Genomic DNA, 27423 nt, shown 5'->3' with positions numbered 1-27423 from the left:
CACATTTTATTTTGCATCAAAGGATTGAAAAAACGGCCCTACTGTATGTGGCTGTGTATTCCTGAGGGCAAACCAATCTGGCAGGTAAAAGATTCTTTCAAAGGGAGAGAGCTGTCACCACAAACAATGATCAGAACACAAAAAACCCCATCCAAACGGGTGTAAAGTCATGGCATCATGAATCTCATTGGCAGAAAAATGCTAATTGGAAAAAGCTGTAAAATGTCTTTTTTTTAAAAATGGTCTTTAAATTTGGCAGTCGTTCTTGGTTATACGTCTTTCGTAAAGGTGACGGTTCCGATCTCTAACCACTCAACAGTGTGACACACAAGAACAAATCCAGTATAATTTACGTGATGTTAAACATCATATATAGTTAAACTCTGCATCTCGTTTGTCTCGAGGTGACATCGGGACGTTTTGGCCTGTGGCTTCCGCTGACATTTCCCTTTACTGTCATATTGCCCTTTTAATATTGCACTGTCATAATGTCACTGTATGTAATTGGAAAAAAAAATTACCAAAAACAATATATAGACATTTTTTTTTTTATTAACATACTCTTTTTTTGGGGGAACGGCAGAGAAGTGACACATGCCCTATTTTCCTTCGTCTTTGCTTTGGATATCACAACTGATGTGTTGCCTTGTTACCGTAACAGGGTTCTGGTAACGATCACTGAGAACCATCGCTAGTATGATGCATAATAGGATCCCCAGCAAGTAGAATGAAACACAGTTTTGTTATATTGGCATATCATTCTCAAGTAATTAACTGTGTTTATTTTTTTCCTCCAGTGTAACTCTCAATATATGAGTATTTGTCAAAAAAACAATTACAGCACAGCCAAGTATATATCTTCTGTTTAGGTTCTGTTTTACATAGACGTCCCTCTTTGCCATTATTGATTCTCCTCCTCAGCTCGGCTGACAATGGGTTTGTGCTTATTTTTACCAAAACGCTCTGTGCAAAGTACAACAATACAGTAGCTTCATCAAAATAAGCTAACAGTTTTGAGCATTAATGAAAAATGATTCACAGTAATAAATCACACAAAAAAGAGACGACATTGGGTTTGGCTTGCATAGCAAAGCAAAAAAAAAAAAAGAGAAACATTAAAAAATATATTTACACATTATGCAAGTCCTTTTTCATTTCAATTAGTCATTTTGTTGTGATTTTTCTTCTTTTTCTTCTTCTTCTTCCCCACAGTGTGAATCTTTGTACAGCGTGTGACAGAAAATAGAAGCGGACATATAACATACTGTTTACTCTTTTGAAGGGGGGGATGAAAATAACACTGTGTGTGAGACTGGTGTCTGTGTCTGTACATGACATTTACAGCTCTGCATTTTTATCTCGCACTCTCGCTTCTTTGTCTCCGTTCCGTCTTCCCTCTCCGTCTTCCCGACATCGTTCCATGTCACTTCGCAGAGAGAAAAATCTCATAGCGCTTACAAACAAGGTGTCCTGGGACAGGCAGCAACTGCAGGGGAATGATGCTTCACAAAGACTCTGGAAGAGAGAGACACAACAGCAACAACAGCGATGTGAAATCCGGCTGATATTGAACACTTCGCTCTCAATATCTGCGACTCAATTTCACAGTCTCAGAGTGCATCTCAGTGTGGGTGCGAGCTTAACATTGGAGGGATTCTGAGAGTTTCATTCTTATTAAAAGTAGCGGAGGATTATTCTTCCAAATCTAAAATTATGTCGAAATTAAAGAACAATTTAGGAGGTTCTGGTGGTTTGGGGGAAACTGAACTTTATTCTCCTTTGTCATTTTTTTTGTCGAATCAAAAATCAGACTATAAATGGATAAAGAGACAGTTTTGGTTAAACCTGCATATCATTTCTGTCTGCAGACAGATTGCACTGGATTGCATCCATCCCTGTGTACTGCTACCGATACGTCCTCATGGGGATTGACACTTACAGTGTTCCCTTTTCTCTGTGCTGTTTGTGGAAGGATGCCCGTTGTGGGAGGGATCTGTGCCAGGTCTCTTGTGGGATCCCCTGGTCAGGGTGGCCCGGTTGGATGTTGTCGTGCCGCTCCAGGAAGCCATATGCTGCCGCTCCAGCGTCGACACAGTCACCATGCACTCCTCGGAGGGGTCCGAGGCTGCAGCTGCCCACGAGCTGTGCATGCGGGAACCCACACTGTGCAGGGACTTCATGACCGGCGTGTGGGCTGTGGAGTGGATGGTAGATGGAGGGTGTTTGGCAAAGGATGCGAATGAGGCATCGTGACGGAGGCACTCGTTGAGTTTCCAGTAAAATTGAGGATTCTCCAATAAACAACGTCTGAGGGTGTAGGAGACTTACCGTCTGTGTTGGTGTCTCTTCGCCTGGGCAGAGTCCCGACCTTGTCTGACTGCGCTTTGAGGCCAGACAGTGGTGCCATCTTGTGGCCGAGGCTATGCGTACCCTGTGCACCGTGGTCTGCTGTGCCAGAGCCGTCTGGGCGACAGTGCTGCAAGCTGTTACCTGCAATGCCCAACAAAGAGAGAGTTCATGTGGATAAAGTTCATCAATGAAGTGTGGATATTTCTACTTCGTACTTACTACTTGATTTAAAGTCTTGGAGAACAGTGTTTCTGAAGGCCTAAAACCACTTTTCTTTAATTCTCACAGCAGCGTTTGTTTCACGTTAATGTTTATGTCAAACAGACCTCTTGGAAATACGAGAGACGTGCCACTCAAAGCGAAAAAAAAAAAACCCCATCTCAACTGCAATATGGAACCCCTGTGGAAATACTGCCACCACACCGGCTTTGTTGAAGATATTTTCTCAAAGTTTCCCCTTGAACGCTTCACAATACATGACAGCCAAACATGAGACGATAGAAAATGTTTGCATTGCTAATTGTGTAAATATTTTTAGTCACGCTGACCCTTATCTCTCCCCCCCGGTTATCAGAAGTGCTGAAAAACACATATTCTCAATGCTCGAGTCACTCTCTTAACCTATCAAACAACGGCGTCTAAAAATGGTACACTTCCTCTGTCCCCGTGGGAGAAGCCTTCAAGTGCCTCTCTAAAGAAATGCGTTTTCAGACACAAACCCTATTTATAAATGCATCAAACCTTAAATGTAAGACAAGTGACTTCTCAGCGCAGTGAGTACTACTAAAGTTTTGTAAAATATTCTATGTTTTGGTTTTGATGTCTAGGCAAGAGACGCCTTCAAATAACTTTCAACACGGACTGTCTGGATATCGCTTTGACAAAGAAAAAGTGAAAAAAGGGTGCCCGTGATTTAGACGAGGATATCGGAGTATTCTGAAGCTGATCAAGGAGTTTTACTTCTCGCTAATTAGGGTTTCTACGTCGCCTTTGAGTGTCGATCACCGTCCCCGCAGACTACATAAACATGTCCCTGATCTGCTATGTAATACCCGAGAAGACAACCACTGGACCAGCATGTGACGGCTTGTATGTATATGATTAAACAGGCTATTGTACGCTTCCTTCTTTGTTCTGTGCAGTGTGTCCGTAGGTGACAGTTCAGCCAGCCAACACACTGCGTTTTGTGCCTCAGTGGCCCCAAACCCTATCGGCAGCCGGAACGTAAATATTGGACGATTGTGCAAAACCCTGGTTTGCGGTAAAAGATTGCATTTTTGAGCATTCAGTGACTTTTTATCTACTCGTAGAATATCTGTGCATCGGGACTAAACACATTCACAAGGGAAAGCTTGTAGTTCTGGTAAAAACATTGTTGGTCAGAAACACACAATCAGTGCATTCACGTCCCTGACTTCCACACTTTCTCTTTTATAACTATATATATACAAAAACACACAGACCTCTTCCTGCACTGACACCAAACATTGTCAAGAGAGTTAAATTGCCGACTACAAAATCATCCAATATGAACAAAATCCCTCGGGGTGCCAAGCTGAGTGGCTGCAGCCTCTTCAGCTACATGAGGGAGGCAACGAAAGGATTGTGCCTGCACTTTTCTTTAAATGTTCTGTCCACAGCTATTTTACACATTTGCATGACAAATTCTGATAAAACACACATTTACTTATTTACATTCTCACATCTGTATCTTTAGGGATATGTTTTGCACACATGCTCCATTTGTTGGTGATAATCGGACAGAATAAGTATCCATTTTGATGCACGTGGGATCAATAAACGTGTCCAAATCTGCATATTCTGTGATGCAGTGAAGAATACTGTATGATACATCCTTATTTAAAAAATCTAATTATGTGTAATATTTGTGGATATACTCATACTTCTGCCATCCATTACAATATTTTATTTTATACATTTGTAAACATATTCTATTATTGAAATGTTTGTTATTGGTACATTACATATAAATCCATGCCAATTTGTATTAAGTCTATGTTAATAAGTAATGAAGGCCTAATAACCTTGTTTGTTGTTAGACTACAAGACATTACAAGCACTTGTAAGATATTTAACTATTATAAATAAGTATATATGATAGAATAACTTATAAATGTTGTACTATTATGAGCAAGGGTGCATCTCATAAGGATTTATGAGGACCTTACCACCTATTAACGCTAATTTCAAGGACCTTAATATAAACCTTTACCAATAGTAACATAGTCTATAAGCCCATGTCTCTACTGCATTATAACACATAGCAGTGCACCTGCAGTGCTGTATAATCCTAGTTCTATCCATATCTGCTTTGCTTTTTATTCATCTATATGTATCTGCAGCTGCATCATCCAAATTTCAAGCTCTCTTTTGCAGCAGAAATGATGTTGTGATGCAGCCAGTTAACTGCTGGCTTGCCTTCTTTCTGCTGTTCATGACCTTTCAGTCTGTTCACATAAAAAGCAACGATTTCAGTCAAATTACCGCATGCAAAAACATACCTGAGCCATCAAGGTTATCCACGCTGTGACCAGGAGTGTATTCAAAGCCACACAGATTCTTTGACACTACAGCGTATCTCTCTTCCTCCTCCTCCTCCTCGTCCTCTTCAGAAAGTAGAGTGGCTCCCAAGTCGGAGCCCAGAGTGCCGGACATGAAGTCCATGGGAGGGATGGGGGTGCTGGACACGTTTGGACTGCTCTTCATGTGCCTAATTAATTGTAGGGAAATACGGCATATTAAAGAACAAAATCCGTACGAAACAAGCAAACGGAGGTCAGATAGGGAGCGGGGAAAATACTGCAAAACAAGTTTGAGAATGCAGAATCAGTGTATATTCAGAAAGGTAGCAAAGCAGAGACTGTGAATGCCTGCAGTGATTTCACTGATTACTTTCTCAGCGCCACTGTGTGTTGTGCTAACACAATGGAGTTGTAATTGGACTGGATAAAGGATATCTGGATGGGCAGGGCTGTCACCAACATGCCTGTTATCTCCCCCACAGCTGTCCTCCATGATGGCTCACATCCCGCCATAGAGGAGATGCATGCATAATTACCAACTCTATTTACTGATGTCAGAACAGCATGTTAGACTAAACCCAGTCATTACCCTCCAACACGTGTCGCCACTGACTTGTCAAGTTTTCCAATGCGCCATCAAAGGTGTAATCAATGGAGAGCTGTTTTTATCGCTCACGAGAAAACATAGACTGCAGGTTCCGGGCTGACACATGTAAATACCAGCATTATAAGATGCTCGATCGTCGGTCATTGATATGCAAAACCCAAACTATCAACAGAATGAAATGAATAAAATTACAGGTATCGCTCCTTCTCCGCCACGCAAATATATTTGAACAAAATCCTGATGCATGCACACGGTATAACCAGAAAAGACATCAAATTATAGAAGGAAGGTCTTAAAAACTAGTTAACTGGAGCTTTCAAGCAACATCAGGCAAGAATTGTTCGTCTTTTGCAATGTGACGCATCCACAGGGTCAGACTGCAATTCACTGTTGGGGGGCACAGTTACCACGTCTAGCAATGCATTACCACCAACTATTGATGTTTAATATGTATATAGGTATACTGCCATTACTTTGAGGACAATCTTTATCCCTTAAGATGAATTATTAATCAGTTTGATGCTTTGTCTGCCTGCACAAGGCTATATTGTTTATTTGAAAGGTCTAGGCTATATAATCGTTGTATATCATCATCACATTATTGAAATATATGCGGACGGTTTTAATCCACAGCATGTGAGTGCATGGACGGACCAGATCTGTGTTCCGGAGGAGAGCCTCAATAAGGTTATACAATATGGTTGCACAGCTAACTGAGCTAACTAGCTGACAACAGCTACAGTAAACAACAGTTAGCAGTTACTTTAGCTGCAAGTAGAGCTTCCTGTCCATCAGAAGACTGAATCCAGGTCGCATAGTTCACAAACAAGCGGTTGATTCACAAATTGGAATTTAAACATGCACCGTTCTCCCTTTTGCAAATCAGTATGTAATTTTAAAGGTGCAGTGTGTAAGAATTGGCCACCTCTTGAATTCCTACTCAGCTGTAGCTGCTGTTAGCTTTGTTCACATCAGAGTAAGCAGTCCGCATTGGAGGCTTAAAGTGCTTTTATGAGAAAGGATGGGGCGGGGCTAACTGCTAAGCATGCTAACTTCAATAGATATCTCTGTAACACAATACATAGATCTCTTTGACATAACTTCAAATCTATAATTTCTACAGAACTTGTTGATGTATTTCGTTATATCTAAATGCTTGCATAATGCACCTTTTAAGGTAAAAAGTTACATACTATTGCTTTAGATCATCCTTACCATGCCTGCTTGGCCACCTCATACTGGTAAGCTCTGGTCAGCTCATCCAAGTGGGCTTGTAAAATGGACTGCATTTCCTCGTGGTGGGCGGAGCTGAGGGAGGAAGACGAGGGCTGGCCGAAGGGAGCCGCTGCTGGCGAGGAGGATCTTCCTCTCAGTGGGGGAGTGGGACCTCTCTCCTCCTCCACCCCGCTGTCTAGATTCTGGTGGCGGTAGGTCTGGACGGACATGGGCGGGGCCCAACTGTTGCTGTCATATCTGGCATTTGGGCAAAAATGATTCTGAATCACATTAGGTTGAAGACAAGAGGATAAATGTAAGGAACTAAAAAATACCAAAATATTACTTTTTGCTATTACTTACAATCACTTTTTTAAGATAAATCTGACCGAATTCATCCTCAAACTCTACTCTAAATTGAATGTTGAGGGTCTGTTTTTCCTCCACTGGCAATTTAATATCAGTCTGTTTTTCTATATTAAGAAAATGGGCAGCTGGAGGTCTGTTGAAGCGTTATGTGAACTGAAGCTCTTGACCAAGCTCTTCGATCGGAAAAAACAAACACACACAAACACACACAGAGCCTGGCCACAGGTGCAGGATATTGTGACCTCTGTGTTTCCATGTGTTTTCTTCTCCCGACGTGTGCTTTTGTGTTTGTGTGCATCTCTTCCGGGGGGCCGAGATTGATGAGATATGAACGCGTCTTACCCTCCTCCGTGGTTTTCCTGAGGGTAACGGTCAAGGTCGACCTCGGTACCAGGGAGAGGGTGCATGGGTGGCGGAGGCAGGGGCATGTTAGCCCAACATGTCCCATTTGATTTAGAGGCCTTTGTTCCACCCTTCACCTTCTTTTTCTTCCCAACCTTTGCACCTGGGGGGAGGTAAAGAGCGAGAGGAAGTTAAGTCTTCACTACACGATACTCAAGAAATCCCTGTGCGCTTTACACACAAACATTGTTCCACGCCGAATCTACACACACTGCCCTTAAAGCTATCTTCTATCCATCTCTGCTATCTGAACATTTTCAGAAACCATCTCGCCGCCCCGGTGTTCATTATTTCTCCTTTTTTGTGTGCTGACAGCGCATTAGGACTTTTTTTTCTAAATGTTGACATTTCTTAAAGAGGCATCAAAAAACCTGCGGCGAACCACTTTAAGTTCTGCACTTGCTGTACTTTATCTCTGGTAAAGCCTGACATTTAGCTCTAGCACACAGCCTTTTGTGTAGACAGAAATGCCTCCACGACTTCACTAAATGTATACATATATATGCTGCATAAAGAACACTGAGGGACTTTTTTTTCCCCTGCCTCTGCTAATCAAGTTAACCCCAAAGAAATGCGTCATGATTGTGTGACATTTCTGGGCTAGATAAGCTCTGAGGGTAGAACTGTGATGAAGACGGAAGAGTAATTAAGAACATTATCCTAAGGGTCCGTTTTTTTTTATTTTGCTCTTATTTTCCAACTCCTTTGTAGTGTTTTTCCTCCTACCTGAAATTTATTTTGGCAAAGCGTTGCTTTTACTGGGCATTCAAGCACAGACACACAGTCTACCTACACACGGGTGCAGACATCAGACAAAAATACAAAAACAGAATCGAGCTCTATTTTCATCGCGGCTCGTACCGCTGCCAGGGCGTCTGTCGGTGAGCGAGTAGCCCAGGTTTGCCATCTCCTGCTGGGCTTGGAGAGAAGCCTTCCAGCGGGGATCTGGCCGGTCCACGGCCAGCTCGTGGAAGCTGTTGGACTGGAGGATCTGAGTGGTGGCGTAGGGAGTGGGCTGACTGCCTCGCGCTGGGCTGCTGTAGGCCGCCTTCCCCATGAAGTCAATACTGCTGTAGATGGCACCATCAGACAGCATGGTGCCCGTCTTCTCCACCGCAGCGGACGGCAAAACATCTGAGATGAGCAGAGGAGAGCGACGGAAACGAGGTGGGGAGGGAAAAAAAGGGAGAAGGGATCATGGAGAGATGCGCCGACATGAAGTTAACGATCTTTAAGGTCATTAACACTCCCTGCTGCTCTGGCACTCTGTATTAGTTAAATACAGGTCTCAAATGGACTTGATATAAATGAAAGTGATTATCTACAACCGTAATTAGCATGCAACACGCTGTGGGGGCCCGGTGGAGTGTTCACAAGAGGGATATTCAAACAGCGCTAACCTTCAGCTCTACTGTCTTGCACACATAAAGCCTGCAGCTCATCGGGGTTCCAATGGGCTGAGGGGGGGACACGCAAACACACAAACACACAAACACACAACACATACACATACTTGAATCAATCTCATACAAACACTAAAAAGTATACACAATGGCAGGGCATCGGAAGGAATGACAGGGTAAAAAGTATATGCAAATACCACAACTTGAGCCAAATATCAAGCTTGTCAAATCACATTAGTAAAGCAAAGCCCTCAAAGGCTGTTTTTAATTTGTGTGTGTGTGTGTGTGTGTGTGTGTGTTACACTCCTGTCACTGTGCTTCCCAATGGATGAGCGTCAAAACTGTCTGACCGGGCTACGCTAAAGCTTTATTTATCCCATCACCCCAGCCTGTTTACAGTTTCTTACCTCCCCGGCCAAAGTTGCTGCTGCCCTTCGGACTCCCTAAGCCGCCGTTGGCTGGGAGGCTCGTCGAGGGCCAGGAGTCGGCCAGCCAGGGCAGGCCTTGGTCCCCGGCTTTCAGCAGCCCTGGACGGCTGAGAGACAAAGAGAGGAGAGGTGAGGCGGTGAGGCGGAGAGCCGTCGACGTGGTTTAAAACATCGAGCCCCTGCATCGCAACGCTATCGCTCATTTTCTCTCCCTGCTGCATCAACAACAAATTGATGTGAAAACTCATTCAGCATATTCTCGCCCGCGGAGCTGCTCAGCGCACAGGCGACAATAAACAACAGAGAGACATAAAATGGCAAGTCTATAAATCAGACTTCTGCCTCCCCTTAACTCCACCACCCCTAACTCTCCCCGGAGATACAAGGCAGGCCTAAATACACACTAAATCCACTTTAGAGCCTTAGCACAACAGAAATTTACATTTTAAATTGAGAATCATGGACAGCCTCTGGCAGATCAGCTACCCTGGTGCACCGTCTCCATAGCAACAGAGACAGCAAAAGCCCATTAGGTGGTTTAGGAAAAGCTACCGTGTCATTTTGTCTTAGTGAAATACAACGGTCATGAATACAGGCTTCGACTTCAAGGTAGGGAAAGTTGTGGGGCAGCAATTCGGGGGGGGGAGGCAATTTACAACCACTTCGTATCAGCTGCTGTAAAAAAAAAAGAAAAAAAAAAAGAAAAAAAAAACGTTCACATGCCTCGTGCGTCCTGTCGGCATATGTTTACTTAATGTGCAGCCACACAGTGAATTTTTCAACTGAGCCAGGATGTGTCGGGGGAATTTGTGCACAGCTGACTCTGTGATGGCTCAAAGGTGTTCAAACAATTACGTCAATAATTTCCATTTTAAAAATAAATACACACGCACACACACATGCATTTACATACATTTACTCAGAAACATGTGCCAACAGCGACACAATGGCGCGAGTGCGAGTTGGGAGGAGAAGAACGCTCATGCACGCAGAGGAGTTAGGCAAGAAACTGTTTATTTTTAGGCCATTATTTGCATCATTTCTTCTAGCCCTGGGCTTATCTGCTTGTTTATGTGTGACGAAAAGGAACGAGGGAGTGAATAGGAATTTAAAAAAAAAAAGGCCATCCCTTTTTCTCTTGTTGCAAAGCAAACTCGCCATTTTCCCCTTGTTGTTTTTTGGTACACGTTGACAATTTAGTGGACACAAAGGATGGCTTCACTCGGGTGGAGGCGTTTTGGAGCGGGCCGGGTAATTCTCATGGCCACCGGGTGGAGTCTCAAGGTCCAAAGCTTTGTTGCTTCGTCCCCGACACACGAGCCATCACAGAATACTGTACGCCAACCCTTTTTTGAGCAGCAACATTCATCACCTCTCCCCTCCTCCTCCTCCTCCCGCGACCCCCTCGCTCTGCCAACAACCTCGCATGAACTGAGCGGGGAGCCGAGTGAACAAAAAACAGCAGCCCACCTGCATTAATTGGTAGCACTCACTTCAAAGGAGTGATTAATGATTTCATCAAGTGTACATCAGTGCAAATCATACACTGATATGAGCAGGCGAGGGGGGCTGGGAGGTGGATGGGGGGGTATTGGAACACGTATGCAAATGGAATTCATCACGAAAGAACTCTTCATTACAGGTTATACAATGGACTCGTGTCAGACCCCACACTACGTCGCGTGGCAGTCATGTGTCAAATGTCAGGCTCTGCAGTAGGGTTTCTTGATATTTTTTTTTAAAGTTTTTTTTCTTTTTCAAAAAGTGAAATTACATTCTCACCTTCCGTTTCTGATCAGGCCTCTGTCTCTTTGGAATGTAACTTGGGAGAGGAAAAGAGGGAGGACAGAGGAGAAAAGCAGTCCATTACAATTATTCTGTCCAAAAAATGTACCACCATCAATTTGAACGACTGATCCATTTATACGGCTGTCAAGAGGCAGGCAGGCAGGCAAATATTTCAGTATACCATAATGCACAAATGCATAGACGTACCTGCACGAGTGAAGGTGAAGGACTGAACTGCAATTCAGAAGACAGGGAAATTGTTTGAAAGGCAGCCGGTGTCATGATGAAAACATTATGAAAGGAGACCTATTATGCTTTTTCATTTTTTTCATTTCCTTCAGTGTTTTATATTCAAAGGTTCTTGTGCAGTTAAAAAGATCTTGAAAGTTAGGGGAAAAAAAAGTCAAGGTTCACACCTACAGAGGCTCCTTTCTCCCACAGAAAACACTGCACCTAAAACACCTATACATCACACTGCGTCACCATGTCACACATCTGCATGATTTACGCATAACGGCTAGTTTGTCATGTAAGATCAGATGTGAGCACAGCTTCTCTGGTGTTATTAGCAGTGCTGGGTCAGGCGTGTGTGAGCTGACCAATCACAGCAGACTGGCTATTTGGGAACGGGGGATTTAAAGCGACAAGAGCTAAAAATGTGTTTTTGAGCATTGACGCTTTCTAATAGCGACCCAAAATAAAGCTACCAACCCAGAAAACGAGCATAATATGCCTCCTTTAAAATCAAAAAGATGCAGCCATATAAAACAAACAATACATTCATGAAATCAGGTGCGGAAATGAGAACCGAGGCCTTTCATCTTTGCTTTGTTTGTACATTTATCACCGGAGGTATGTCAGCAGCAATCACATTTTAATGAAACTCACGCGTAGTAATGAATCCAACTACTGCGTGCCAGCAGTTTCTGAATTACGCTGACTGCCCTGAGGGGATAAAGTTCAAATGAAGGTGACACATTTGACCCCCCTTTGCCCCTGAGGGAGGGGAGGGGGCAAGTCTGCATCAATTTATTTAATTATTTCTTCAATTCTACAAATTGGTAGAGAGGAATGAGAGGTTTATTCTGAAATGGATTTCTCATCTGACAAACGCACCACGTCAAAGCAAAGCAAACCAAAGCAGAGGACAGGTAATGTTGCCTTTTAACTGTTCGATATTACTGTAATATAACTGAAGTTAGTTCAAGGAAATCAAATGACATTTTACATTTGAACCGTTCCGGTGAGCATTTGCAATATTTTTGTCCTCTACAAATGGAAATGCAGTGTTTTGGAATTAAACTCTTCGATTTGTTTTGAGAGAAGGGATCAGCGAAGCAGCACTCAATCATGTAAATCCCTATTGAATTAGGAAATCACAGCACTCTCTTCCCCAAGTCACTACTATGAAAGCTCCAATGCACATTATGATAATGGCGCACAGCTATATGTTTGACTCGCAGAGGGGATACGAATATTTCAGACGTAAACCTAGACGCGCCACGTGTTAATGTGCAAACAACACCGGCCGTGGTCTGATAATGGAAGGGGATGTTAAATTACTTATCTCGCGTGAATGTCGAGGTGCGGTGCTGATGGAACTCAGCACAGTTGATGCACATCAGTGCACAGTGAATTAAAGTCAATAGGGCCTATTTCCATCTGCGCTGAATACATTTCCTTTGTTCTGCGTTTTAGCCGGCTCAAATGGAGTCGCATCTGTGATGACATCAGTTTTTTCCATCGGAGGGAGAGACCTAGCGTGCTTTGAGATTCTGTGTCGATGCAGAACCATGTAAATTGATTTTTTTTTTTTTTTTTTTTTACCTGCATAGTTGCTGAGCCCCTTCCTCTTTTTTCTCCTCCAGTACAGCCAGGCACTGAAGCCCATGAGGACAATCCAGCAGGCCCCTCCCAGACCGGCAATGAAGGCCGGCTGCTTCACCACGTCTGAGATGCTATTGTTGCCCTCCGATCCCGTCATTATGTCCCTCAGCTCTGCACCTGAGGGCACCCGCACACACGGGGGGGAGAGACAAGCGAATGGCTGCATGTCAATTCTACTGCATCAGAATGGACAAATGATTATATTTCAGTAGTTGTTATGAATGGTAATCATTTGGAATTAAAAAAAAACAAAAAAAAAAACTATTCCATCTCCATTGTGGTACAAAACACATCTCAAATGTGAACCAAACAAACAAAGAGAGAAGAACCCCCCCAAAATGAATACATTGTGACAAAAGAGGACAATGTGAATGAAAAAAAAAAAAAACTAACAAAACCCCCCAAAAAACTATTACCAGGGTATTTTGTGTCTAGGGGTTCATTTTTTGGGGATTGCTCAAGCTCTGTTAAGTGAAAAAGGGATAACTAACAAACAGCAAAAGATCAATTGTTCAGCCCAAATAATGGATTTTTAAAGGGAATAAAGACGGAATATATCAAACACAAAGACATGTGGACCACAGGAGCAGACAAAAGATGAGGGTGCATCTGTGTTACAAGCAAAAAAAACAAAAAAAAAACAGCATCAGTATATCCAATATGTAGGCAGAGTAAATCAATTCAGCAGTGCACTTATCAACTTGAGCTGCAAGACACGAGATTGACAGAGCAGCTCTGACAGAGTTTGATTTTCTGTTGTGGCTACTGTGCTGTGAAATTAGATTCACAGTCTCCAGCAGGAACACCACCACAGCACCACCCCACCCACCCCACCCCACCCCATCATTAAGCCCCCAGTCCGCAGGCCTGTGTTTCCCTTTCCCCAGCGCGTTAAGGGTGTTATTATATATCAGTCAAAAGTCACAGATGAGGAGCATCTGGCCTGGGCTCCCATATTGATTCTGGGCTTATATACTCTGGGCATCCTTTAGCTATTTGATAAGATGTGATAGTCTGATAAGCTCCTACAAAAACACTGTCTACTTTGTTAGCGCCAGCTGCCCACATATTGAAGAGGATTATTGATATGGCTAACAGTACTTGGCACAGTGTTACCAGACACTACACTTAATGAAACGCTATTGATTCCTCAGTCTACGTCTGCGTTGTAAAGCGCAATCTTCTTTCTTCAAGTGCAATAAATTGATAAATCATTTTTCCAGAGACCCCTCCCCCACACTGCCCTCGCCCAATCTGTGATGGAGACCCAGGTCCCCCCCATTATGAGGTCATTTCATTTGACTCAAGGTTCGGTGTGTTTGCACGAGAGTGGATTACCTAAAATGATGAGCTGCGGTTTACTCTTGACCCCAACCCCCGCGCTGGTGCCCGCGGCCACCTCCACGTGGTACTGCACTCCAGCCTGCAGCCCCCCGACCACCACCGAGCGGATGGTCGCGTCCACGGACTTGTTGACATGAAAGCGGGTTTCGTTGGCCAAACACCAGATCTGACAAAGATGGACACGCCAGGGAGAATTCATTGTGAGGTTGTACAGATCGTTACTAAAATATTCAGTCTGTGTCCGCGCGTCGGGTGCAGGAGCTTGATCCCACCTTGTACTCCTGGATGATGCCGTTCTGCTGGTCGGTGGGAGGTGGGTCCCACGACACGCTGATGGATGTGCTGTTATGGCTCCCGACTGTCAACACTGTCACTTGCTGCGGAGGCGCGCCAGGTGCTGATGGGTCAGAGGGGTGGGTTAAAAGATTAAAGAAACACAGGCAATACACAAGGCAAAAGAGTGAAACAATTCAGAATGCTGTTTTGTACAGAAGAAGAAAGGATTTGTCTCACTCACTGCCTCGCTTCATATTCATACAGCACGCCATCCATACAACAAGGTATTTTCTAAGCCAGCGTGGCAGATGGCTACCAGAGCACTTCATCTCAATTTCACAATCTTAACGGTAGGAATGTTTTTGTATAACTTGGAAGCGCTGGGACTTGAAAAAACACACAGCTCATCCATTATATTTCCCAGCGTTTTAGGAATCTGTGGTCTTCCAGGCATCATAACTTCTAAAGCATTTGAGGTCCAAATTCTGCTTTACTAATCTCACAAATGATAGCTGTTCCAAGCAGATGAGCAAGTTTCGATGTGAGTGGAACTTCCTCTGCCAAGAATATAAATGGCTGAGCTCAGTAGCTGACACCACTTCCATAATGGATTGGAGCCATTAAGGCCACGCGTAAAGGCTTCCTAAGTAGCCGCGTCTCATTTTTGCATATCTCATCTGAATCAAGACGGTCAATGTCCATGTCCCATAATGAGGAAGCCGGGATGGTTTGTCAACAGAAATTCGGCGCTATGCTTCCACGTTGCCAAACTTAAAGCTCCTCTGTAATGGGTCGTTTTTTGTACCGAGCCTGTCTGATAACCTGCGTGGGCAGATCGGCCATTTAAAGAGACGGCGGGAGGCAGGAGGCAAACACAATGACTATGCAACTGAGCAAATCATCATCTCTCACCGAACCGACTACATGACTACTTTCTCATGATTCCCATTAAAACCATCATTATGTTCTGACTGAGCGGATGAAATAACTACTCCGAACCCAATTAAGGACCCGCAAAATAATAATGCTTTGTGCGGCGTAATGTGAGCAAGGCTCTGAGCACCACACGGGTGCAGAGAGGCCAGAGCAGGTGGGCTATGACGGTTTTGTCTTGTTTGCCACCTGGCCAGAGACTGACACGGCTACTGTAACTCAAAGTCTCCAGATGGGATTGGTTCAGCGAATCGCTGGAGGGAAATGCAAGAACATGTGCACGGTGTCTCGGCGCGGCGTGGAGAGTGCACGCCGCTTGTGATGGTAGATCGGAGTAATAAAGCCTCTGCCAGTCCTGAGACTGACCTCTGCCGTTGGTGTGACACCTGGACATCTGGCTCAGTCGGTCTTGATGTAAATAAAAAGCAAAGACAAAAGCCCTGTGTGATTTAACTTGTGCTTAAATAGAGAGGCTTTAAACTGATATGGCATGTCGGCAAAATATCCGACAGCCCGCCAGCACAGAGGAATCAGATCTGCCATATGAGAAGCCGTCTATTTCTATTACATTTAACAAAATTGACCCAACCCACTTCGAGGATATCTGTATTCAGCCATTTAAACTGTATTGACTTTCTGATGTAATTGCTGTTAAACTGACTCGCACAGATGTACCATCACAGCACAGCGACAACCACGCTGCTCGGAAACTAAATGACTTATTAATAACAGGCACACACTCCATGCACACTGGACACAAATCATTTTAAAGGAGACCTATTTTTTTCTTTTCATTTCCTTCAGTTTTTTGATAAATGTTCTTGGTGTCTGTAAAAGAACGACACCAGCAGGAGCTCCTCTCTCCCACAGAGAACACTGCCCCCAAAACGCCTCGTCAGTTGTCTCGCCTTTACAGCTGTGACTTTGTGATGTCACACTACGCCACAGAGTCACACATTTGCATAATTTATGCCTCACGGCTAGTTTGTCACATAAGAATTGATTTAGCACGGCTGCTCTGTTGTTGTTAGTGGTGCTGGGTCAAGCAAGTGTGAGTTGATCAATCAGAGCAGACTGGGTATTGATGGGGGGCTCTAAGAGACGGGAGCTACAACAGCAGTGTTTCAGACTGAGGGCAAAAGAAATGTGTTTTTTCAGTATTAAAGCACATGAACTTATTCTAGTAGTAACCCAAAATAAAATGATGAAACTGTAAATGAACATATGTCTCCTTTAATGACATAAAAACTCATCCTACTCTTCTGATAAGCAGCGTCGATGCTGACATACCATTCGGCAAGGACACAATAATCTTAACTCTCTGCTAACAAACATTAACAACTTAAAATGCAGGTGGACTGAAGTGGAACGAAGTCAACCCTATTTCATCTGGGATTTTCAATCAACATTCTGAAAAAGAATGCACCATCTATGTGGCTCCCTGGCTCACAATTTTGAGCAATCCATCATTTTTTTGTAGTCCAAATTCCACAAAAATCAAATCATTGTCATAAATCTGTTGAAGGAAAAACAAACAAACAAACAAAAAACATCCAGTGGGCTGCCACCCATGTTGGAGCGTTCTCGAGTGAACGGAACCTCAGCCAAGAACAGTTTATCTAGCATTTGTCTTTTTGATTCAATTTCCTGAACAAAAAAATAGTGCATGGACAGTTCAGCAGCTGAGCTGCAATAGCCAGATGTTGGACTTTTGCACTAGCACATGGACACAGAATAATAAACTATGACTTGAAATAACAAAATGTTTAATTGTGGCAAAGCTAGACTGCTGGATTGTCACCACTGTTGTGGGCTTGGGCCAGAACCTAGATGTCTACAGGTTCTTTTTTTTTTTTTTTTTTTTTTCAAATAGCTTTCAACAAAACACAAACTAATTTCAGCACTGGCAGTTAAATCTCATAATCACTTGGGGTTATATTGCATTTTTGTGATTATTTCAAAGGTTTTTGTGCTCCTTGTTGTTAAAACACTGTAACACTGCAAACAGTTCCAGCAAGAAAGAAGTGGATGTACAACCCGATCACCTCTTCATAGCTGTGTCATACAATTCCCAATAGACAGTGGTATGCATAGAATATCAGCAACTGTTACACAGTGTTTTGTGTAAATGAGTGGAATGAACAAAAAAGAAAAACAGGACAAAGGCAAAATGGGAGAGGAGACAGACAGAAATCTCGAAGGAAAAGAGGAGATTTAAATATAACAAACTATAAATACGTGTTTTGTTTTGTTTTTTCCCCGTGAGCTTTTGTGAAAGCATTATCAGCCGCGCGAGCTCCGCATTTCCAAATGTCATTCCGGTTGGTGCTGTTTCAGCAAACTGATGGAGCTTGCCCAGTCAGTCAGAGGTTTACATCGGCAGAAGACAGGAACCATTAAGTGTAGTTCTGCAATTTCCGCATGTACCAGAACAATCCCAGAGGGTGAATAATGGCTGCGATACCAGTAATGACTCAGGATAACATTGCAATAAATGGCCACAACAGCAGAAAAAGGTCAAAGAGCACGCTCTCAATAATGTGACTAATACTGATATTCAGACTGATGAACACGGTAGCCGGAGAGTAATTTTGCGCAATTAATGCTTCCAGTGACTGAGGGAACATTTTTTTTTACTCACAGCTGTGCAATTAAAAAAAAAAGGCACTTAAGCTGCTTAATGTCCCAATATACAGGGAATAAAGTGGTTACCGTAACCTGCAATGCAAAAGAGTGCATCAATTAAGCTAATTAATTCATGAATTGGTAAACATTTTCATGTCAACATACCTGTCCGTGTATGACAAACGTGTAAGGTAAATGTATATCTGGCAGGATCAGCTCTGTTCTCTCTTCTGCACAGGACGGCCTTGTCTTGTCTCCTCACTGACCCTCCTGCGCTCGTCTCATAGTATCAGTACATCATCTTAACAGCTATATCTGCCCGGGCACTTTGGCACTCCGTAGCATTTCCTTTGATTTGCTATGAGCACTACGGGAAAGCCTCAGGATCCTATGGATGTCAGTGATGATGGTGAAGTCAAACAGCCCACCGCCCCTGGCCACATCGCTCTCAGCGACGGCTCGGTGCGGGGTTGCGAGGATCATTAATCTTAACACACAATTTGCCCCCGTATGCAGTCGGACACATCAACGGCTTTGACCTCCGAGGCCCCAAAGACGCCCTCTGCTAGGGCACCTTCCAAACCTGCCTTTGACGGATATCCAATGTTTTTTCTTATAATTCTCCACATCAGCACATTTCAGGGCTCTTGAGTATCTGCAGATCAAGCCAATTTTTTCCCCAACCATGATGCCTTGTTTCCAGGATCCAAGTAACTGGAGGCTGCGCACCGGTCCGTGAAGACCTCTGGCAATCCTATGTGGCCGTTTTAATTGGGCTACGGTGAGGTGAGTTTTCTCTGTTCCTCCATAAGCTCCATCCCCTGTTTCATAGCCTGTTCAGAGTCCATATCTTCCTACTGGGAGGAAGATGCATTACTGACCCCCAGCATGGCTTGCTCTCAGCGGAGGCCATGTTCCACACAGTCCAGCTGATGCAGCAGTTGAATGCAACTACATGAAGAAGTTGGCTCAATCAGTGGGCGAAAAACACTACTTTTTTTTGTAGTGCAAGCGTGCAATTTCATTCTTGCTGATGGAAAAACAAGTCTGACAAAAACAATCTCAATTCTAGCTTTTTCTGAGCTTTTCGACCTCAACATGTGTTCCTCATCTGTGGAGGGAGTTTGCTCAGTTGTTACGGGGATGCAGCTGTGACCGTCATCCGGACCTTATCTACAGGGCTGCCGCTTTCCTCTGATGTCTGGCTCAGGGTGGGAAGCTCAAAAGATGGGATAATATTATGCTTCTGTGTGCCAGGGTTTGAAGACATATAAATGCAGGGAATCTGACAGTTTGGTCTGATCACAAGCTAAAGACAAGATCTGGAGGGATATCGAGCCAAATTTCAAGGTAAAACCACATTAGGCTAACGTTAGCAATCGGCCGATCAATTGACCTGCGCGGCAGAGGGGACAAGTGTTATCGCTAATGAGTTTCATTGGCGATTGAGACTGTCAGTGTGTGTGTGCGTGTGTGTGTGTTAGTTAAGGCGAATCATATCACGCAGGTCTGCTTGGTGTCTGACAGAGACATGGCAGCAGGGGTCCACAGAGGAGCAGGGAGAGAGTTGAGCTTATGTCAAAAGAGACAGTTCCTGCCCTCCCCCTTTGCCCACCAAACCCCACGGAGGCACTGGCTTGTCAAAGACCCCCACTGTGCTGTCTGGGAGACCTGTTTTCACACACAGGGGACATGGCACTGCAGCAGTGTGCGTGTGTGGGTGGGTGTACTTGAAATGCCATTATCCATTACTATCTAGCCATGAAGCCATTACTAGCGGCAACTAAATATAAAAGTAGGTAGAATCATTTACACAAGAGCGTCCGCTCATGCATAAGTAATTGAATCTTACATTTCTTGCAACATAAAGTAAGCTGAGAAATTGATTTTTTTGGGGTCGAGAAAATGGGAATTAATTTGTCGCTTACCTTCTTCCATGGTGCGTGCTGTCATGGATTCACTGTCCGCGCCCTGGAACTCATTGAAGTATGGCCGCACTTTAATCTCATAGACGATGCCTTTCTTAAGACCGGAGAGAGTTATGTCCCTCTCGGAGGCAACCTTCAAGTCCTGTATCTGCCACGGCCCCGGGGAGGGGAGACCTGATGTCTGCCGGAACAGGACACGGTAGCCTTGAATAAACTGGGATGGATTCTCCACCTGAGAGAAGAGAAGACCGGAGAGAGAGAGTGGGATGAAGACATGCTGCACGGCAGTGATGTGGGAGGCTTCATACAGCTGTGCCTGAGTTGGGCTCAGTGTTCAGTTTGTGTCCTCTGTCAGAGACAATGCGCACTTAGTTAATCGTACAGTTTAATTAGCAGCGGAGAAACAAGAAGCCGCGCAAAGTGTGTTGCAGTGTGTTTCCCGAAGCAGAACAGCAATCCTGAGTCAGAGACCTTCAGCAGAATATGAGCACTGAGTCCTGAGATCAAAATACTCATGATTTTTTTTTTGCTCTTTGCACGGTAAAATATGTAACAGACACAACTCATAGTAATGGCTTGTTAACAAGGACAGAAGCAAGAAAATGCTTTTACAAGTGCTATAAAAGTGGCTGTTTATTATCAGACCAGTCCAAATACATTAGGATGGATCCCTTTTCTTCTCTCTGTCTCACTTGTAAAAAGAAATTCACATGTTTGAAGACGTGCGTCAAAATAAATTACCCTCCCCTGTGTTCACTTTCTTCTTAGAAGGGAGCTGCAGGATTGATCGAGACTCTGACTCTGACACTCTGACTGTCAAACTTGTACAGAGTTGCGAAAATCTTGCATGGGAGTTACTGCAGCATGAAACTGCAAAAATATACAGTATATCTTACATTACCACAGTAAATGTATAGTTGTTTAAGGTGTTTGATTTGGCTGCTGGACTGTAAAGGATTTTCTTTGACAGGCCAAAGGATGCGACTTCACGTATGTTCTGGAGTGCCTCTGTCCGATCGTAGTAGCTACTGTTAGTTTAGAAATGGAGTCGGCCAATATAAACTCACGACTGGCTTCCAGGACAGCATGGAAGTTCTGTAGAGCCCCCTTTCTAATTGAGAGGTAGGAAGCAAGAAATCTATATATCTTTAACCTTGTTCACTGCGTGTTTTGTCCCATTTCTGGCAAATAAATTACTCTTAAAACATAAGCGTAGGGAGGTGGAGAGAGAGTCTGTCACCATAACTCTAAAAAAAATCTGCACAAAAAGAAAATCACTCACAACTATTAGTCAAAAGACAACCAGATGAACTGATGAGCAGGAAATGCACAAGGACGATCTTCTGATAAAGATCTTTGAATATTGCGGCTATTGTGGATACTGACTCACCATTTCTCTCTCTTTCTTGGTAACGTTACGCACACGATTCGCACGCCAAGTTATTCTTAAGGGGAGTTTTCAGTTTGAAAAACATCTTAAAAATTCATTTGAAAAGGACTCCACGATACTTAGGCTCAGCATGCCTCCGGTCCTACAATACACTGGCGGAAAACCCAGGGGGCGTGTGTCGACTTGCTGCCCAAAATAAAGAGAAAATGAGGGAGAGCAGCTGGCACCTGCGCATCGATAGTCCAGAAAATTAGTCCTGAAACCGTTTCAAATATTCCAAATCAATATGTATTGAAAAGTACTCCAAGTACTCCCATGTTTGGGTGGAAGGTCTCTAGGTTGTGGGGTTATTGTTAAACCTTAACAACTGTCTGTGGCTGCGCTCCCACCTAACATTAGCTAGTAACAGATTGTCCAATTAAAGTTTACTGAAATATTTACACTGGTCCAACTGTTCCCACAGGGCAACAAAGACTCCAGACTGAATCCAACAGTGCACACAAACAACGTTAATACAGAAACCTTTGCTTGACGCCTGGTAATAAATGAGTGTTTTCTGCCGAACGGGGCCCGGTCGAATTCAGATCCACCCCAAACCAGTTTATCCCGTCACCGTGTCAGTCTGCAGGCAGCGTTACAGTACGCGGCTGTCGTACCGACAAGCATGAAATAACAGGCTAGTGTAAGCCCATCCTAGGTGTGTCATTAACCTACAGCAGCAGGCAACAGGGACACCTTGCCAACAGACAGAAATAACATTTCCCAGATAAAGGGCTGACTGCAAACTGCCTCCAGAAGTGACACATGTACCTCCTAATGGTGATATATTTGTCCCGAATAGAAACATTAGTCTTGATTCCTGCATCACCTCAAACCATTCTAAATTGATGGAGCACCAGCTGTTCCGACTATGAATCCCACAGTGTTTACTCTGCCTGTGTGCCAACAAATCCGAACCGTAGCGACGCGCCAAGTATAAAGTTCTCAAACAAGCTTAAACGCGGCTGTTCGAGAGTTGTTCGCTGCTCTGAGGGTAAAAGAACCACAACTTCCATAAACCACTGTCAATTTTGGAAAGGGTGCGAGTACTCACAGTCCACGTGACCTGCACTGAAGTGGAGCTGAGCACCACGGGGTTGTGCATGCTGACCACCACGTCGCCCAACTCCTTCTGCACGCGACGATGGTCCACTCCCTGAGCTGTGGGACTGATGTCTGGAGTGAAAAAGCAAATGCAGGCATGTAGAGTGGAATGGTGACGATTCTCACTAAGAAGCCATTACAATCCATTTTCTTATTTATGTACCTTGGGTCCGGACAGGCTCAGACATGGGGCTGGGGTCGCCGAGCCCTTGAGCATTGACTGCCCTGATGATAAATAGGTAGACGGTGTTGGGTCGTAGGTCCTTGACTGTCAACTCGGTGGTCTTCACGTGGTCTGCCACCGTCTGCCAGCTGTTACTCACCGACTGACTGTGGAAAGAGCGTGAATAAATCCTACTTAAGAGGAAGAATCTTTTCCCTTCTTATAGAAAATAACCTACTTCCTGTCATCATTAAAAAGAATAATTAGAATAACAATCATGTATGTCTTTGCGGTCCTTTTAGTCAAGTATTTGTTAAGGGAAGCAAAATATTTAAATAGCAGAACATTTTTTACTCTCGTAAAATGAATTGTGAAACTGTAAGGGATAAACCATCCTGCATATTCTGGTTTGAAACTGTTCTAGGTTGATTGAATTGCCCACAGAAAAACACCCCACATCTGTTACTGCCATGAAAAGTTCGGGGTCACTAAATGTGGCTCGAGGCCATAGGTCGCAGACATACCCAAAGGCCTCAATGACATAGGAGGACACTGGGGAGCCGGCCTCTGGCCCCGGTTCCCATGACAACGAGATACTGCTCTTGGTAACATCGGTGACCTCAGGCTTGGAGGGCGGCCCTGGGAGGGCAGTTGTATTGTGAGACATGAAGTCTATGAGGTCAGTGGAGTCTGATAGAGGAGAAAAAGTAGAGACACAAAATGAATACCTGCAGAATGCTACGTTATGCGTGATATGCATAGAATTGTGTTCATTTTTCATAGTTCAGTTGACTTATTTCTATTGGAGCAGACCTCTGACGTCCAAGTAGGCACTCCAGGATGTTTCTCCACTGGAGCTGGTGGCGACACATGTGTACAATCCCAAGTCGGACATCTGAGGGAAACAGATTATGGTGTTATCGACAAGCTCCCATTTAAAGGTCCCACATTATTCTCAGTTTCAGTTTCACAAGTTAATTTTGGAAAAATGTTAAATGCTTTCGTGTTCGGAAAACACATGATTTGCTCATACCATCCATTACCAACCAGCATCACTATTCAACCGTTGACTGAATGTATATTACAATATTTTCTGAATTATGGCTGTGTTGGGGGTGACTGGATTGTTGTGGCATCACGACCTTACGAAAGTCCCGATGGCACGTTTGAAGGAAGATTTTCTGAAAACGGGACTTGTGCATCTCACCATGGATTGAGAGTTTTAATACTCTCACAGTATCTATACAGATCCTAGACCTGGAATTTACAGTTAAAAAAAAAAGACATGGCAATCTCACTTTCTACAATATGGGACCCTTTTATAGTTGGGTTGATTTCACAGTTGTAAAAGAAACCAAGTTCAACACTCAAAACCAAATGCCCATAAAGTTTTCCTCTGCTCATTGCAAACGATACAGCTCTCAGGCTGTGTCGTGTTGCTGCATTAGAGTGAATCCAATAGCCTTTGAAGCTCTGATCCCTGATGGTTTCTACAAGCTCTTACGTCAGTCTGGGCTTTTGAAGGAGGTTCACAGCTAGTAGTACAGTAAAAATGCATTAACCTCCACTGGCCTGCATTTGGCTCGAGAAAAGCCGGAGAGTGGATGAGTGGAAACTTTAACACCGGCCAATGAAAAAAGAAAAAAGAGCCCAGTAAGAGCTTACATTAATTTTCTTAATTGATTTCCTCCAATAATAGTCACCCCCCATTCCCAGAGCCATCAACATTATCATCATCAGTGCTGACACAGGAAATAAGTGATATCACAATCTATTTTATACAGGCAATGCCTTAGGAGCCACTCATGACTAGCTATCAGTCTCGAGAGAGAGTAGAAGTGAGAGTGACATGGAGAGAGCACTTTGACACTGCGACAGGACACCATATATTGCCCTTCCTCCACTATATTAGCCCTGTTAAGACTCTTCTCACAGGTCCCTGTCCTTGTAGTCCTTGAGTCTAACTGCGGCCTATGAGAATCCGAATAAAATAGCAACGTTTAACAACTTTTAAAAATCAATACACTCTATTCATCTTTTAAAAGCAACCTGACTGCACTTGTCCATTTGAATTACGCTCAGCTGACATCAGATGGCAGATGAGGGAATCGCTCTATTGTTTGTAACATGCAATAAAAGGATGTGTTGTGTAAACAAGACTTCAGTAGGAGTCCTTCCCCCTGAAGAAGAACAAGTGCACTGCACTGTCTCTATGTATAGACCTGCAGGTAAGAGTAAAATGTGAAATGTGTGCACAGTTTGATTAATTTTCAGAAACACATCGAAGGGTGATTCAACTGATATGGCCCTTGGAAAACAACTCTATTTCCATTCTGGGGTAAAACACTCTTAAAGATCAATTAACAATTCTTTGTTTTTATAAATGAATCCTCGGGTCCTGATGGAGCCATTCCAATAGAAACTTGGTTACTGCAATTGCTGGTATCACTTCAGGTAGAGCAGGCAGTTTTGGTTAAAGATTATGTCCTTCAGCAGGATGCTTGTTATCACGCCTTTAAGCTCGGAATCAGTTAAGCTTATCTGATAACTCTGGTTTATTAAAACTTATGGGTTTGGTGGTTTGGGCCATCATTTCCATCAGTAGTAATAAAACTGTAAGTTAATTTTTGAGACCTTGGGACAAACTCTGACAGGGCAACAAACACTCAGGTTTAACCTGTAGATTTGTCAAACTGACCTTCTCAACTGGACTTCATTGTAGCGACAACAAGAGTACAGCCTGGGATCCTTGGAAGTTTCCACCAAGCTTATTTGTTCTGGAAGATGTGTCTGGTCCTCATGGCATTCAGTGAGATTTACATCCATTCTGGTCCGTATTGGGCCAATCACAACCATTTATTTTATATTTGCCGGGTTTAATACGATGGCTGACATTACTGCTCCAGATTTGAACATTGCTGATGCTCTCATTGGGTGCTGGTCTTTCCAGTGGCATGTGAATGAAGGTTATGTAACTGCATTGCCTATTTTTCACCAGTAGGTTTTCAGAAATTAATGTGTAAAAAAACCTGTGAACTGTTTAGCTGAAATACAAGATCTCTTGTGATCAGGCTGCCATTTTTTTTCTGCTTGAAACTGGACCAACTTACCTTACAAACCCTAACCCTAACTGGAACGCTAACCCTGGGACTCAACAATAACACACATGTTTTATTGGCCTGAGTGGATGTGGATCACAAGTCATTACTCTGATTAGTTGTAGGTCTATACATAGTGTCCTAACGCACTCTGTTTGGCATCCTTAGAAATCAAAATACTTCAAGAAGGCCAGACTTACACATTTGCCAACTACTCTGGTGATGCCAGGTTATCAAAAATAAGACATTGCATTAATTGGGCTCCTTAAATTGACTATATAACCAGCAGGCCACAGTGCCACATAATGCTACAGGTACCATGCTAACTCCTTTGTGTAACTCTGTGATCACCCACCCTGGTGTTCTGGATCTGAAGGCTGCCATGCTCCAGCAGGGAAAACCGCGGGTCCTTTCCGAGCAGACTGACCCCATTCTTTCTCCAGGTGACCGTAGGCTCTGGGTCCCCTGACGCCTGACACCTCAGTAGGGACACGCCTCCCAACGCCTGCGTTTGGTTGGACGGGCCCTGCCGGATGATGGGTGGTGGGCGGTCCTTCAGGGCTAAGGATAATAATCAAGGAACAGGTGTTACTATTCAAGCGCAATAGTAGCACTGTAATTTGGATGTCACGATCTCAGCGTAGAACAATGACTCGCTGTTCTCACTGGTTTGATGCATCGTGATTTGTGAAAAAATAAAGACATGACCTTATCACAAGGTGTTAATTTGTGATTGCAGTAATTGCATTAGTGGTTGCAGACCCAAGATGTTAGGGTTCAGTCTGTTGGGTTTGTTGTGAGAGGAAGTGACTGTTTTGCGAGCCTTTTTCCGCAGTAGGGCAGTGCGCTCATGGCACTGCATCACACCTTTGAGCTTTAATTACTAGGTGAGGATTAACGATGCTTCAGCCGTGGTGCTAATTACCATACCTTCTTTATAACACCTCTCAACACATTCATGCCTGTCCTCTCTCTTCCTACTGTGACTCATGAATGCAGCCTCCCTTCCCCCTCCCCGACACAGACACACGAAACTAAACTATGAATTAGCATGCCAAGCAGAACAACAATTCATCTCTTTTAAAGCTTTTTAAAGCATGTTATATCATCCAGAAAACAGCCTGTGCACTCTGCAACAGTAATTTCTGCAGTGTTGAAGCTCTTGAGGCCTTGTAACTACCCCCCGCTTCCAATTTCCTCACCGCTGCTCTCCACTGTTATCAGGTCTGTCTCCATTCGCACAAGTGTTTACAGCTGGTTCCCCCTGCCTTATCGTTCATCGCACCTCCTTCAGCACAATGAGGAACACGGCAACTCAAGCAGAATAGCCGAGAAATCAGGTACAACTACGAGCAGGCATGGTGAGAAGAACCACATGTAATACGGCCAGTTATTATGGGGGGTGAATTGTCTGCATTTATATGAAGACAGAAAACGCTGTGAACGCAAAATAAATGCTTCACTGACCAGGCTTTCATGTGGAACTCGGTGACGTAAATTGCTTTTTCATGAAAACATACATTCTTCTTTTC

At 43.8% G+C, this 27423-nt stretch overlaps 1 protein-coding gene across 4 annotated transcripts in view; it reads right to left on the bottom strand.

Moving 5' to 3' along the window:
- Nucleotides 1–532: 532 nt before the first annotated feature.
- The window catches only part of LOC119031726 (roundabout homolog 2-like), an 85852-nt gene continuing 58961 nt past the window's right edge, over nt 533–27423 (bottom strand). For 2 of the 4 annotated variants that reach the window (XM_037120383.1, XM_037120385.1), the window contains 20 exons: nt 26247–26452; nt 23607–23688; nt 23318–23483; nt 22794–22960; nt 22581–22702; nt 20098–20329; nt 14608–14732; nt 14330–14501; nt 12932–13108; nt 11312–11338; nt 11099–11138; nt 9296–9423; nt 8886–8942; nt 8347–8619; nt 7426–7588; nt 6715–6972; nt 4872–5080; nt 2329–2490; nt 1940–2194; nt 533–1515 (listed from right to left, as the gene is read on the bottom strand). In XM_037120383.1, the coding sequence (XP_036976278.1) occupies nt 1514–1515; nt 1940–2194; nt 2329–2490; nt 4872–5080; nt 6715–6972; nt 7426–7588; nt 8347–8619; nt 8886–8942; nt 9296–9423; nt 11099–11138; nt 11312–11338; nt 12932–13108; nt 14330–14501; nt 14608–14732; nt 20098–20329; nt 22581–22702; nt 22794–22960; nt 23318–23483; nt 23607–23688; nt 26247–26452 (3023 nt within the window). In that variant the 3' untranslated portion in view covers nt 533–1513. The remainder of the gene's footprint in view (nt 1516–1939; nt 2195–2328; nt 2491–4871; nt 5081–6714; nt 6973–7425; nt 7589–8346; nt 8620–8885; nt 8943–9295; nt 9424–11098; nt 11139–11311; nt 11339–12931; nt 13109–14329; nt 14502–14607; nt 14733–20097; nt 20330–22580; nt 22703–22793; nt 22961–23317; nt 23484–23606; nt 23689–26246; nt 26453–27423) is intronic. The other 2 variants (XM_037120386.1, XM_037120387.1) reach the window with 1 other exon arrangement.

This window comes from Acanthopagrus latus, chromosome 13 (assembly GCF_904848185.1).
Source record: "Acanthopagrus latus isolate v.2019 chromosome 13, fAcaLat1.1, whole genome shotgun sequence".
In the NCBI taxonomy this organism is placed as follows: domain Eukaryota; kingdom Metazoa; phylum Chordata; class Actinopteri; order Spariformes; family Sparidae; genus Acanthopagrus; species Acanthopagrus latus.
This window is presented reverse-complemented; position numbering and strand designations above follow the sequence as displayed.